Source organism: Dreissena polymorpha, chromosome 14, assembly GCF_020536995.1.
Source record: "Dreissena polymorpha isolate Duluth1 chromosome 14, UMN_Dpol_1.0, whole genome shotgun sequence".
Lineage (NCBI taxonomy): Eukaryota > Metazoa > Mollusca > Bivalvia > Myida > Dreissenidae > Dreissena > Dreissena polymorpha.
The window spans coordinates 50,209,977-50,223,545 of NC_068368.1; the positions used below are offsets into that span (position 1 = coordinate 50,209,977).

General features: G+C 39.3%; 1 protein-coding gene across 2 annotated transcripts in view; it reads right to left on the reverse strand.

Annotated features, from left to right (window-relative positions):
• Nucleotides 1–558: 558 nt before the first annotated feature.
• The window catches only part of LOC127856981 (uncharacterized), a 50,387-nt gene continuing 37,376 nt past the window's right edge, over nucleotides 559–13,569 (reverse strand). For both annotated transcript variants that reach the window (XM_052393210.1, XM_052393209.1), the window contains exons 16-17: nucleotides 3,461–3,535; nucleotides 559–801 (exon numbers count right to left, since the gene is read on the reverse strand). In XM_052393210.1, the coding sequence (XP_052249170.1) occupies nucleotides 658–801; nucleotides 3,461–3,535 (219 nt within the window). In that variant the 3' untranslated portion in view covers nucleotides 559–657. The remainder of the gene's footprint in view (nucleotides 802–3,460; nucleotides 3,536–13,569) is intronic.

Genomic DNA, 13,569 nt, shown 5'->3' on the forward strand with positions numbered 1-13,569 from the left:
GCTTTTTTTGATATTTTTCGTTTCAAGAAAGTCTCTTCTTAACAAATATCAAGTTTAGGTGGAAAGTGTCCTCCCTGATTAGCCTGTGAAGACTACACAGGCTAATCAGGGAAGAAACTTTAGGCACATTCATTAAACTCGTTTATCACAGAATACGGCTCATATATGTTAATTTCAAACTTTGATTGCTTTTGATTCGGACATGGTGATGGCTTTTCAATAGCTGATATTCAGTTATATGTTTACCATGGAATAAACAGATTCTGTTGATTAACTCGTGCAAAAGTTAAAGGTAGTTGCACTTTAATATGTTTAGTATTTCTCTCTTGTGTACAATTAGGTCAACGTGAAATTTTACTGAAAAAAAACTGCCTTTGCAACTGACTTTACTACACACTGTTTTATTATTGCAAGATTTTCAGAAGAATAGAAACAAACAATAAGGGAACAGGTTCATCATTATTGACTACGATAAAACAATGACTGAAACACACTTTTCTTTTTAAGAAAAATGTATTGCACTCAAAAAATGCATAAAATACCAACAAACAATCAATATTTGTTTTCATGTTTAATATTCCACTTGCACTGAGTTGGTCTTTTCCAGTTTAAAACACCCTAAAACTGCTCCCCTGACCCCCATCCCCCGCAGCTAAGCTAGGGTTCCTTGGAAGGGTGTGCCAATCCAGATGAGGGCTCCAGTGGCTGGTCGCTACCGGTCACCATGTATGGGATCTTCCTGAGTGCCAGCCACTCGTCAAACTGCACCTCCTGGCCCAGTAGTATCTCCTCGAACACCATCTGAAACACGCCCCTGGCAAGTAGTAGCATGGTTTCTATGGAAACTGTTCACAGATTTTCTCTTTTTAGTCTGCATCACTTCTAATCGTGCTACCACTCTAGAGGATATTAATGTGACCCAATCTTAATTAATCTTGCTCAGAATGTTTATCTTGGTAATACTTTGGCATATTTGAATCTGGGTCATGTGCATAAAAAGCAAGGTCAATTCTAAGAAAAACCTAATGTTATTAATTCTAAGATCATATTAACCCTTTAAGTGCTGGAACCGAATTTTGAAGACCTTTGCAAACAGTTTGGATCCAGATGAGACGCCACAAAATGTGGCGTCTTATCATGATCCAAACTGTTTGCTATTCTGATAGTATTCTTTGAAAAAAATCGAAGAAAATGCTAATTTTAGAAACTCAGCAGAAGACATTTTAGCAGACAACAAATTTCCTAGCATGCAAAGGGTTAATGATTCAATTTGGATATAACTTGGTCAGAATATTTACCATGACAATATTTATGTCAAAGTCAAATCTGGGTCAATGTGTCCAGACATAAGGTAACCAGGTCAAACTTTTATAAAATCTTACCAGTGTCCCTCTATAATACAATGGCAACAAATAAAACAACAAACAAATATATTAACTATTTATAGTAAACAATATTTAAAGTTGTAAGTCAATCGTTTGCATAAGTTTGCTCTAGATTACAACCCAAGAAATGTGTGAGCAAATTTATACAAGCGCCCACTGGGTCAACATGTTGAGTTTACATGCTTGAGAACTTAAAATAGTAATTTTAATGCTAAAGGGGGAAACACGCTAAAGGGGGAAACACACGTTTTTTCCAAATTATGAATGAAAAGTAATTCAAAAGCTTTACATTCTGTTTTCAATTTTAATTGATGATTACCCATAAACTAAACAATATTTGAATTATTTTTCTGAGTTAAGTTTTATTTTGTTTGTTTCAAAATTATCTATACATTATTTTTTTAATCTTAAACTTTTTTAATTTGTCATTTTTGCATCTGTGAACTAGTCTCTTTAACCTCATCATTAGTCCTACATTAATGTAATCAGGACAATCTAACTTATATATTTAACCTCATTTTTATAGATGTGTATATGCAAGCACCGGCCACCAAGATAAGGTAATTCCAATAATTCTATAAATTTCTTTCAAATCTATTGTATGCCGTATATTTAAGGATCAGAAATTACTACCAATTGTTTGCGCTAACTTTTGAGTCATAACTTAAGTTTGTCATGAGTTCTTTGATAGGACAGGGCCCTGGAGCATCCTTTGAATAGAATAAGGAATAGGGAAATGAATCGGGAAAGGGTTAGAATAACAAAGCAAAGGACACAAATGCCACTCGTCCGCTTGTATTGACGACTGATATCCTGTAAAGGACCAGTGAATGTCCCTGTCTTCTATTGAAACATGTATTTTCTGACCAGAAAGATTATGAAAGAGAACTCAAATGAAACAGAAAATGACATGGTAAATTTCATAAAGCAGCTGCGCTTTGATATGCAAGACTTTGGGTTTTTCGGTGTAATCTTTGCTCATGGAATATGACAATAAACTGTCGAACTGCACCCACCGCCTTGCTTAAATCACTCTTCATACTGGCAGATAACATGTTTATTCTCAGACAATCCTTTCTATATACACAGTTTAAATCATAGAGCCTTCATAATTAAGTCAGTTTTATGGTTTGATAATTTTCAATCATGTTACATGTTCATGGTTTTTAAAGCACACAACATGCAGTTAGCAAAATATTTTTCAACATTTTTGTGTGTTTTGCATTAACTTATTTCACTGCTTTACCCTTTCCAACTCACAAGCAAATTAAAAATTGTTATGTGCCAACAGCATAAAACAAGAAAAGCCTGCAAGTAAGTCGCAGTCTGTTCAGGTTTTATGCTGTTTGCTGCTCATCAGTATCTAAGAGTTGGAAATAAAGCCTTTAAAACTTGAATCTAAATGTAGTAAGAAAGGTCTTTAATTAAATTAAACTTTCTTAGGGACTACCAATACGTGAAAATACGTATTTAAGTGGTAAAGGATTTAAATGTAGATTACAAAGGCATAACTTAATCAACTGGTTTTTTCCTCATAAGATGAACATGAATTGTCACATTTGTGATCAGCTGGCATGATTTATCTGAGTAAACAACATTTCTGCAGATAACTTTATAGAAAACTTTAAAAGTCAATTATCAGCCACATTTTTTATTTCACACATATTTGAAGGAAGAGTGCATGTGTTTGCATGAAAAGTGTCTTACAATTTTCACTTGTCCTTCAAACTCATGCACTCGTCCTGCAGGACTATTGACATCCTCAAATATTTGTGTTTTCTGAAAAGGTACAAAATGCTGCTTAACAGGGTCAGGTGCATAGCTAGACAAGTCTGATGACATTTTCTGAATAATTAGAAACAAAAACATTAAATTTTAAAAGATTTTCACATATTTCGCTTCAGATGTTCCTTGATTTTATCTTATGTGTGACAAAATGATACCGTAGAACACATATTTGTTTTGAATGGGGTGCAACAATACCGTACGTAGAACACATATTTGTTTTGAATGGGGTGCACATTCAAATTTAGTATCTTTTGTAGTACTGATGTGTACATAAAATAATCATAAACCTTTAGAGCCCTCTGCATGTGAATCTGGCAGATATCATAGGCAGGAAGTGACATCATCAACAGACACAGCTTGCTCTGCAAACATACCAAAGGTTGAGCATTTAAATATACATATACCAAATGTGCTTGTTTGACTGATAGCACGACACTATTTGTAGACGTGAAACATAGTTTGAATTGCAATATCTTAAATATTCTTATATATGTTAAGGTTCATGTAGAGGCTTCAATTTGAAAAATGTGGGACCCCTAGCATTGAACTCAAATTTGACTAAAGGAAGAGTGCCACATTGAAAATGTATACATATATGCTTTAAAGGATGTTTTTCCTTCAAACTGCTACCAAATTTTGTACATCAACGTATCATAACATTCACAAAATCAATCAAAATACAAAGCGATTTTAACAATAAAATATACATTATTTTCAAAAATCTGAATCATGTTTATTCCACGTATTTCGGCGGAAAATTATATAACTAGTGATTAATATCGACATTGACGAGGGCAAGTTACGCTTAAATAGTAAAAAAGTTTACATATCTAGAAATATCAAAACTCGAACACATGTCATTTCATCACGATGGGGGCAGCCATTTTTAAATTAATAAAATAGAAAGAAACATGCTAAAAACTCACTCATCGCCTAATTGACATTCCAAACGGTTGACGATGACAAATGCATTGAATTGTAATCTTTCCGTTGATGTTTGCAAACTGCACGATCAGACCTCATAAACACTCAAAAGAATAACTATGTAAGAAGCATTTCACCAATGTTTACAATCTGTTGTGCCTGTGCCCGGTCTACAAAATGCGCACATACCTCATGATTGGGAACCAGCGAAAAATCGGTATAGTGCATGCTGGGTAGCACGAGTTTGTACGGTCTCTTATGCACGGGTGACTGATGCGAGTAGACGTATTTTCCCAAGCTGAGTATTGCTTGGAGTAATTGTGAGCCTGAGTGAGTAATTGTGAGCCTGAGTATAGGTTATATTGTATTATATTGTATTATATTGTATTTTATGTGTGTTCAACACGTATTTCCCTGGAAGGCCATTCCCAGAAGATATAAGTGAGACTGTGACTGTGTATGTGAGTCTGTGAGTTGCTTGTGATTGTGTCAATGACAGGCATTTCCTTGGAAGTGTATTCCCAGAAGTATATTTAAGTACGTATTTGCCTGGAGGTGTATTCCCAGAAGTACATGTATAGTGCCATTTTGTGACGTGCAACCGACGAGTATAGCCGACGAATTCCCTCGAAGACGACGAGGACGTTTGGTGCATCCTGACGAGCATTCCAGTTGATGCCCATGTGAGTTGTTTAGTATCTTGTCGTTGCTAGTAATTGCTGTAGTTGTTGTGAAAGAACCCCACAAAGAGCTAACCGTAAAAACACTACAATGGCGCCCAACGTGGGGAAAAGTGAAAATTGTGTTTAACGGTTAGGCTAGTTGCAAAATCAATCGGCATCGCATAATTTATTTTCAATCGACGGATCAAATTTAATTTAGAGTTTATAGAAACTGTTCGTTTCATAAAACGTGATTTCTGTTTTTAACTTGTTGAACTCAGTGTTCGTCTATTTTAAGAAGTGTGTAACAAACAGACAGCATCGTAGTTTTTTTCCATTGTTGGCATATATCAGTTGGTGAAATATTTCTTAAAAAACGTGATTCTCCAATGCTGTTTGTTACAGTTTAATTGCTTGTGTAATCAACGGATGGCCACGTGTTTTTTTTATTTGGCAATTTTCCCGTGATTAGTTGGCGCGTATTCTGTGCGCAGCAGTTCATGAAAAACGTGTTTGGTTGACTGTTGTATATAGCAGTGTAAATTGCTGATATATCGGTAACTTAAGTCCGAGGAAATAGAAGTTTACACGCACGAGTTTTGTCCTTGGCAATTCTTTTTATAGCAGTGTTATTGCGAATGTAAACTGGGTCCCGGGAAATTAGTGCTTAACGTCAAGTTAAAGCGACGTGTTTCTTACTTTCAGTTTTTATTGATTATTGATAGCAACAACAGTGATAGCGATTTTGTTAATTGGTTATTGTTTGGCAATTAAATTTTAATTGCCTACCAGTAGATACAAAAGTTTGTTTTTTTCAGAATTTCTCGGCCCATTTATTTTAGGTTGTTTATTAATTTAACTTTTTCATATTTACTTGTAAAGTTCTAAATTAACAATGGATATGGGAAGTGGATATACCCCACCATTTTTACCGGTAGCCCCCAGAAAAATTCGAGTGAACTACGACACTCCCACTAGATTATGCAATATTCTGGGGGTGGGCAGACAACTGGCACATTGTTTTGATACGGGAAAATACGGGAAATTTGTTACCAGATACTTTAGAGGCAATTATAGGGCGGCCGCTGACCTTTGGTGACATGACCGAGTTGGATTTTAGTACTAACCCCGCATTATTTAGAGAAGCTCTGGGGTATGGGGATGGGGCGGAACATGTTGGGGAAGGTGGAATGGGGCGGTCAATCGCAAATAGGCCCATTGACCCACACGAAAGGTGGATAGATATGTCTGTGCTCGAGAAGGAGTCGGTAAGTCAGGATCACGAGAGGGCCCAACTAGAAGCCCAAATTTCGGCTCTTGAGGCGGACGTAGCTCAATGGGACGATTTTCTTCCCCAGATTGCAAAGCCTTTGCTCCCAAAGCGTCTGTTGTTACAGCCGGACGATATGATGACAAGGATACCGAAACCGTTTAATGTCGCATCAAGCGTCCCCGCCCCGCCCCCTTTGTTAGGTTTGCCCCAGAGTAGGGACAATGGGCCTACGGGATCCCATCGTGCCTCAAAGGGCCCTCTTGCCCCGAATGGTCTACCTGTCCCAATTCCATCTACCATCACTATTCCCATACCCAGCAATGCACCGGTTTTCAATAATTTGCCCGGACCAAGCAACCCTCCTGGCCTAAGTATTCCCCCGACACAGAAAGATCGGGATGTTCTGACAAAATTGCCTAAGAGCCTGCTATATGATGGGCAGAGCAATTGGTTTGTTTTTCAGAGCAAGTTTGAGCGCTACGCAAGGGTGCAAGATTGGTCTGACGCAGAATGCGCCGATTGCCTTGGTTGGTGTTTGACAGGAAAGGCGGTCGATTTCTATGCGTTGCTTACCTTACGCAGAGCTAATGAAGCGACTGCAGGAGCGTTTTGGCGCCAGGGAGCTTACCGCCACCGCGCAGGGCCGTTTCCACGTTGCCCATCAGGAAGTAGGCGAGTCCCTAGACAATTGGTCAGATCGGGCGCTGAAGCTGGCAACAGCGGCGTTTCGTGATCTGCCCTATGCATACGCCGCTGAACAGGCAGTGACGAAGTTTTGTCACGGTTTGATTGACGAGGAGGCCGGCAAGCATGTTAGTCTGCAGTTACCAACATCTATGGGAGATGCGATGAACATGCTGAAGATATATAGCCATGTTCAGTCGGCTTGCGCCGCGGCTCCGAGGTATACCCAGGAGACTGAGCAAGAAGAGTCAAGGTGGGTTCACGAGGTGAAGAAAGCACCCACTGCGGATGAGGTCAGTGTGTCGGCGGTCGACAAATTGACCCAGGTGGTCGAGAAGTTGCTGGATGCTGTGGAGAGATTGTCAAACTCTTTTGAAAGTTCGGCCGTTGATCCCTTTGTCCGACAACCGGGTAAGCCGTTTCGAAATAAAAAAGCCTATGCCGAATACCCTGTGGAGTGCCCCTACCCAGGGAAGGTCCGGAACCGGTGGTACAACGACCAACGCCAGGTTATGTATCCTGCGGGTGCGGGTGGCGGAGGTTTACGTGGGCATCGGAACCAAAATTCAAAAGTCCGCCCTGAGGGATCGTATCGCGGCAGATATGGTTCCAACTGGGGACATTTTCATGCCATGTCCTTGCCCAACCATAAGGAGAAGGAGCCCGTTGTGGTAGCTGCGACGACTAAGCAGTTGGGCCAACCGGAAGTGGATCATGTAAACCAGCTAGGTCCGGTTTCCCAGTTCTGCATGAAGCATGCCAAGGACGTGCATGATGCAGTTCCCTTGGTGCTGCCAACAGTGCCAGATGTCGTCAGTGATCCAAGGATGGTCATTGGCGAGAGCACTGAAGGCGACCATGGAGATCCTGTGTGCGATGATGAATTTCGCGTGCAGCGCGTTGCGGTTCAGTCTGCGGAGGCGGCTAAAAGCATGGCGACCGACAGGGCCGACCAGGTGGGGGCCAAAATAGCCCAACGAAAAGCTGCTGAAACTACTCCGGCCACCGAAAGGTCAGTCCTTGTCAGACGGGCGACAGAAGTTGTCGCGTGTAACCGCCGTGAGGGCGGCGCATGCGGATGCCGAGTTGCCCCAGATGACAGCTGGGAAGGTGGTGTTCGAAGACTTGTTAGGCGTGGTTCCAAAGGGTGGCGACCCTCTAGTTCTCGCCGCTGGGAGCGGTCCCAGCGGTGGAAATTGGGTTGGCGACCCCCAGAGCGTCTAACTTCCAAAATCTGTACCGCCTAAAATTGTAAATGGCGAGGTTAATTGTTAGTAAAACTAGGAAAACAATGCAAAATACAAAAGACCCCCATTTTTAAAAAATACAGTAAAGTTGCAGTCACATTCTATTCGCGGTGTTGATAATGTATTACGGTGTACGCGGAGTATCTCTAGTAGTAACACTAAAAGCAGCAGCAGTAGTAGTAGTAGTAGTAGTAGTAGTAGTAGTAGTAGTAGTAGTAGTAGTAGCAGTAGTAGTAGTAGTAGTAGTAGTAGTAGTAGTAGTGGTAGTAGTAGTAGTAGTAGTAGTAGCAGAAGTAGTAGTAGTAGTAGTAGTAGTAGTAGTAGTAGTAAAAGCTGTTGTTATGAATATTACATGAAGTACGCGGTGTATAAAAGTAATAGTTCTCTTAAACATTTTGATTAGTTTGATTAGATTGTTTTGAATATATATATATGTCCTATTGTCTCAGTTTAAGCCCAGTCTTTTATTGCAATATTGTTGGAACTATAAAATTGAAATTAATCTGAGCAGTGCTCTGCGAAATGGGGGTTTAATGAATAGGCATAAAGTGTCGTCCCAAATTATCTTGTGCCGTCCGCGCTTAACTTCCTGTACTTTTTGTATTACCGCGCTAAGAAGTGCTTTTCACAGTCACGGATGTGTTTGATTATTTCCCGTGAAGTCTGTTGTTTTTTCCTTATGGTCGGGTGTGACATTGTCGGACATTGTCGGACGACCGCTGTCACACCGCACCATCGGATGTGGTAACTACGCAGATGGTGAATAGGAACCCGGTTTCCCCTGCAATATCCCAGTCTTCGCACCTCCGTCACCTTTTATCCCTCCATGTTAAGATTTGTGAGTCGATCTAACTTCAATCACTTCGTCATTGCTGTATCATGTCATTTATTTCCGTAATTTTCTATAAATGAATTTCTTTTCTACCAACCATATGCCGAGCAATGTCGTAGAATTTTGTCGCATGAGTTTGTTTTTTATAGGTGACAGTGCTTGACGAACACTTGTCACACTCAATACTGTTGGCCGGAAGTGGTATTTCCCGGAGTTGTTCTTTTAAACAATATTTGCAGGTCTTTTTAAATTTGTGTGTGACCGTGCTTGACGGCAACTGTCTCGTAGCGTCACTTTAATTTTTTGAATGGCCGGAGTTGTTTCCCGGTGCATGTACACTTTTATTTTGTTTTTATTTTTGTAAAGTACATTATTTCTCAGTGTGATCTCCACATTCTAATACATAAGTGACTGTACTTGTTGGACGAAAGCCAACAAGAATGTTTTTTCTTGATTAAGCAATTGTCGGACGATAGCCGACAATAATGTTTTTTTAATTAACTAATGTGATGGAAATTTTCTTATGCAAGAAACATATTGGTCACTAACCGCTAGAATGCAGCGGTCTGTATGTACCCCGCTATGCGCTGGCACTCCCGTGCCTGCGGGAGGGGGATCATGGTCCCATTTGAGTCTCTGTCTCTTCTGCCTTGGGTGCGACCGTACGGCGGCGGCCCAAGAGGAGAAAAGTGGGAGGAATGTAGTGGGTACAATAGTTTTATTTGAGTTGTCTTTTCCTCCATATAATGTCAATGATTATGTTGCAAAATGTACGTTCTCTATATAAAATTAAAAGCAATTATATGTATTATTTGGACAAAAATAAGATTATTTTTATTCTTATATTTTTAACCTTTTTGTCACTTAGATATTATTTTAACGCATTTGTAGTAGAAAGTACCATTTCTTGTGATTTTTATTTTAATATAATCAAGAGGATTTTTATCGTATATTATGCAGTCACATGCAGAGGGCGTAGGCCTTCTCATTTGGGCTGCGAGGGGATGTATTTGTATGATATTTTATGATTTTATTTGATAAGTTATTTTATTTGTTAAAATTTGTGAAAATGGATTGTAAGGTGGGTGCTCCTGTCCATTTATTGTGTAGACAAGGGGGGGACAGGAGTAGCCTGACCTTGTTTTTTAGAATATTGGGTCAAAAAGCTTTGGTAAGGCACCTGGGTTGATTTTTGTATTGATATACTCGGGTTTGGGGGCGTGTTGGGGCACTTGAGTTGATGGTGTGCTATTTTTGTTGGTACGGGCCGGTTTGTTTGGATTGTGGGTATTTACAGGATGACCTGTCGTTGTATATTAAACATTTGTTTTTGTGTAGTGTTTTAATAATTATATTACAGGCCAATGGTATAGTTGTGGTCTATGGCAGGCGTTGCGCCAAAAGAGAGGTCGGACGAAAGCTATACCTGACTTAGGGGAGTTGGGTCAAGGTTCTTACGCAAGGGGCACTATAACTTCATCGGTAGCGCCGGTACGATTCCTTCGCTGTGTGGCGTCGTCCCAAAAGGACAAAAGTGGGAGGAGTGTTGTGCCTGTGCCCGGTCTACAAAATGCGCACATACCTCGTGATTGGGAACCAGCGAAAAATCGGTATAGTGCATGCTGGGTAGCACGAGTTTGTACGGTCTCTTATGCACGGGTGACTGGTGCGAGTAGACGTATTTTCCCAAGCTGAGTATTGCTTGGAGTAATTGTGAGCCTGAGTGAGTAATTGTGAGCCTGAGTATAGGTTATATTGTATTATATTGTATTATATTGTATTTTATGTGTGTTCAACACGTATTTCCCTGGAAGGCCATTCCCAGAAGATATAAGTGAGACTGTGACTGTGTATGTGAGTCTGTGAGTTGCTTGTGATTGTGTCAATGACAGGCATTTCCTTGGAAGTGTATTCCCAGAAGTATATGTGTATGTAAGCCGGTGACTGTGTGTTTAAGTACGTATTTGCCTGGAGGTGTATTCCCAGAAGTACATGTATAGTGCCATTTTGTGACGTGCAACCGACGAGTATAGCCGACGAGTTCCCTCGAAGACGACGAGGACGTTTGTTGCATCCTGACGAGCATTCCAGTTGATGCCCATGTGAGTTGTTTAGTATCTTGTCGTTGCTAGTAATTGCTGTAGTTGTTGTGAAAGAACCCCACAAAGAGCTAACGCAAAAAACACTACAAATCGTTGTCGAATCACATTACTTATATTATTGCGCATAAAATAGTACGCTTACAGACTGACAGAAAGATCGATACGTAACTCCGTTCAATTCATCACGGTATACTATTATAATGATCATATATAATAATACATCGCTTTAACAATCTAAAACCAGAAATAATGCTTTTAAACGGAGTTTTTAATAACGAAAGTGAAAACAACGGAAGTTGTATGGATATTCTGTGAGATGCACTTCGGCTCCAGAAAAACAATACAAATAAACTAAAAAAGACGTGTGGGGGACAATTTTCAGCTGGAAAATATTTGAAATAGGGTAAGTGATGATATATATACGTGGTCATTTCTGTTATTTAGTGCGATCTCTTGCTGATTAATGTTTATAGTTGTTTTACTAGTTGCCACCCAACTGTCAAAATAAGATATGTGTTTTCTCAGGTATGTGTATACACATACCCGGTTTTCTCACCACTGCACGTGGTTTCGACCGATTTGTTTTGCACGTTTTTCTACGGAGGACAGCGATGGCCACGCTTTCAAAATGGGTATAAGGCATCGAAATATAAAATCAATCGGTTTGCCAATTTCTTTATATTCCTTTACAATTTTATATGTCGTCTGCAATCTATTTCAATTTGAGATGGTTTAAAATTTGCAATTTGGTTGAGAGGTAAATAACAAAATTGTTAAGCCTTTGAAATAGAATCGTGACTCTTATTATCCACCATACCTGGATTTTTAAAAAGTAGTAACGTTTTAGTTATTTTTAGAACTTTGTTTAGGAAATTTATCCAAAAAAGGTAGTTTAATAAAAACTCATTTGTTGTTTTATGACAATAATTTTCTGTGAAATGTTGCTCACTTGACCTTGTATATGTATATAGCTTTGTATTTATTAAACTGAAGGTAGTGCATATCCTTCCTAACTTTAGATTGAGATTTTGTAAATAAGTGTAAAAATGTATTGGTTTTAAACCAAAATATGAATAAAGCACACAAATATTGAATGTCAAAAATGTGTTTATGTTATTCTATCCGTCTTAAGCTGTAAAATGATATATAGTTTGACCATATTGTACCACATTGAATGAAGAAAAACCAAAGCGAAGTTTTAATGAATTTTATCCCCCCCATGAACCTTAAGTTATATTTATATTTTGATTTGAATATTTTAAGAGAATATTCCACTCAATGATCTCATCTCTGTAGTGGTTTAGTCACTAGGCAGAATTATAAAAACTGACATTGTGTAAAGCCTAACATGAGAACCACAAATTAACTTGACATAAACCAATAATAATACAAAACTTTAAGTAATTACCTAATTCTTGCATATATAGTTTGCTACAGACAATAAACACTATTATTGATGTACCACAGCTCAAATAGCCTTAATATTGATGACAAAATAGTTTTTAAAAATGTCTAAATTGCCTATAAATTTGTCCACCCATGTTGTAATTTTATTAATCTGAACAGCATAATCGTTCCTCATAAATCTGACTCAAATTACTTTGTATTATTTAAAACATTCAAAGCCTAAAGCAAAACACAAACAGTTAAACTTGGCAGTCAGACTTATTACTTACTGACCAGCATACAAAAAAGGCCTTAAAAATGGTCAAATAATTACAATATGGTAATGGCACTAAACATGAGATACATTGTGTAATGCCTCTTTAGTACCTGTATACATACCAAAGGGCTAAGCGTTTTTGAACACCAACATACTTACATGTATTTCTCACAGAAAAAATATTCTTTAGTAAAATTAAGGTCATTTTCTTTCAAAAAACCTGATGCCATTTCAGCATGTTTTAATAATGTTCTTTAGAGAGAGGTTTTAAATGCCTAACAGATACCAGTGTTTCTGACCTTGGCGAAGGGCCATAGTCTTGTTGTCCATGTTGGCATACTGACCTTGGTAATTGGCACAGTCTTTTTGTCCATATGGGCATACTGACCTTGGTAATTGCCACAGTCTTTTTGTCCATGTGGGCATACTGACATTGGCAAAGGATTCAGTCTTGATCTCCATGAGAAAAAAACTTACCTTTGTAATTGGCACAGTCTTGTAGTCCAAGTTGGCATACTCACCTTTTCGAAGGGCAAAGTCTTGTTGTCCATGTGGGCATACTGACCTTTGCAAATTGGACAGTCTTGTTGTCAATATGGGCATACTGACCCTGGCAAAGGGCACAGTCTTGTTGCCCATGTAGGCATACTGACCTTGGTGAAGGACACAGTCTTGTTGTCCATGTAGGCATACTGACCTTGGTGAAGGGCAAAGTCTGGTTGTCCATATAGGCATACTGACCTTGGTGAAGGGCAAAGTCTTGTTGTCCATGTAGGCATATTGACATTGGCAAAAGACACAGTCTAGTTGTCCATGTGGGCATACTGACCTTGGCAAAGGGCACAGTCTTGTTGTCCATGTGGGCATACTGGCCTTGGCAAAGGGCACAGTCTTGTCCATGCGGGCATACTGACCTTGGCAAAGGTCACAGTCTTGTTGTCCATGTGGGCATACTGCCCTTGGCAAAAGGCACAGTCTTGTTGTCCATGTGGGCATACTGACCTTGGCA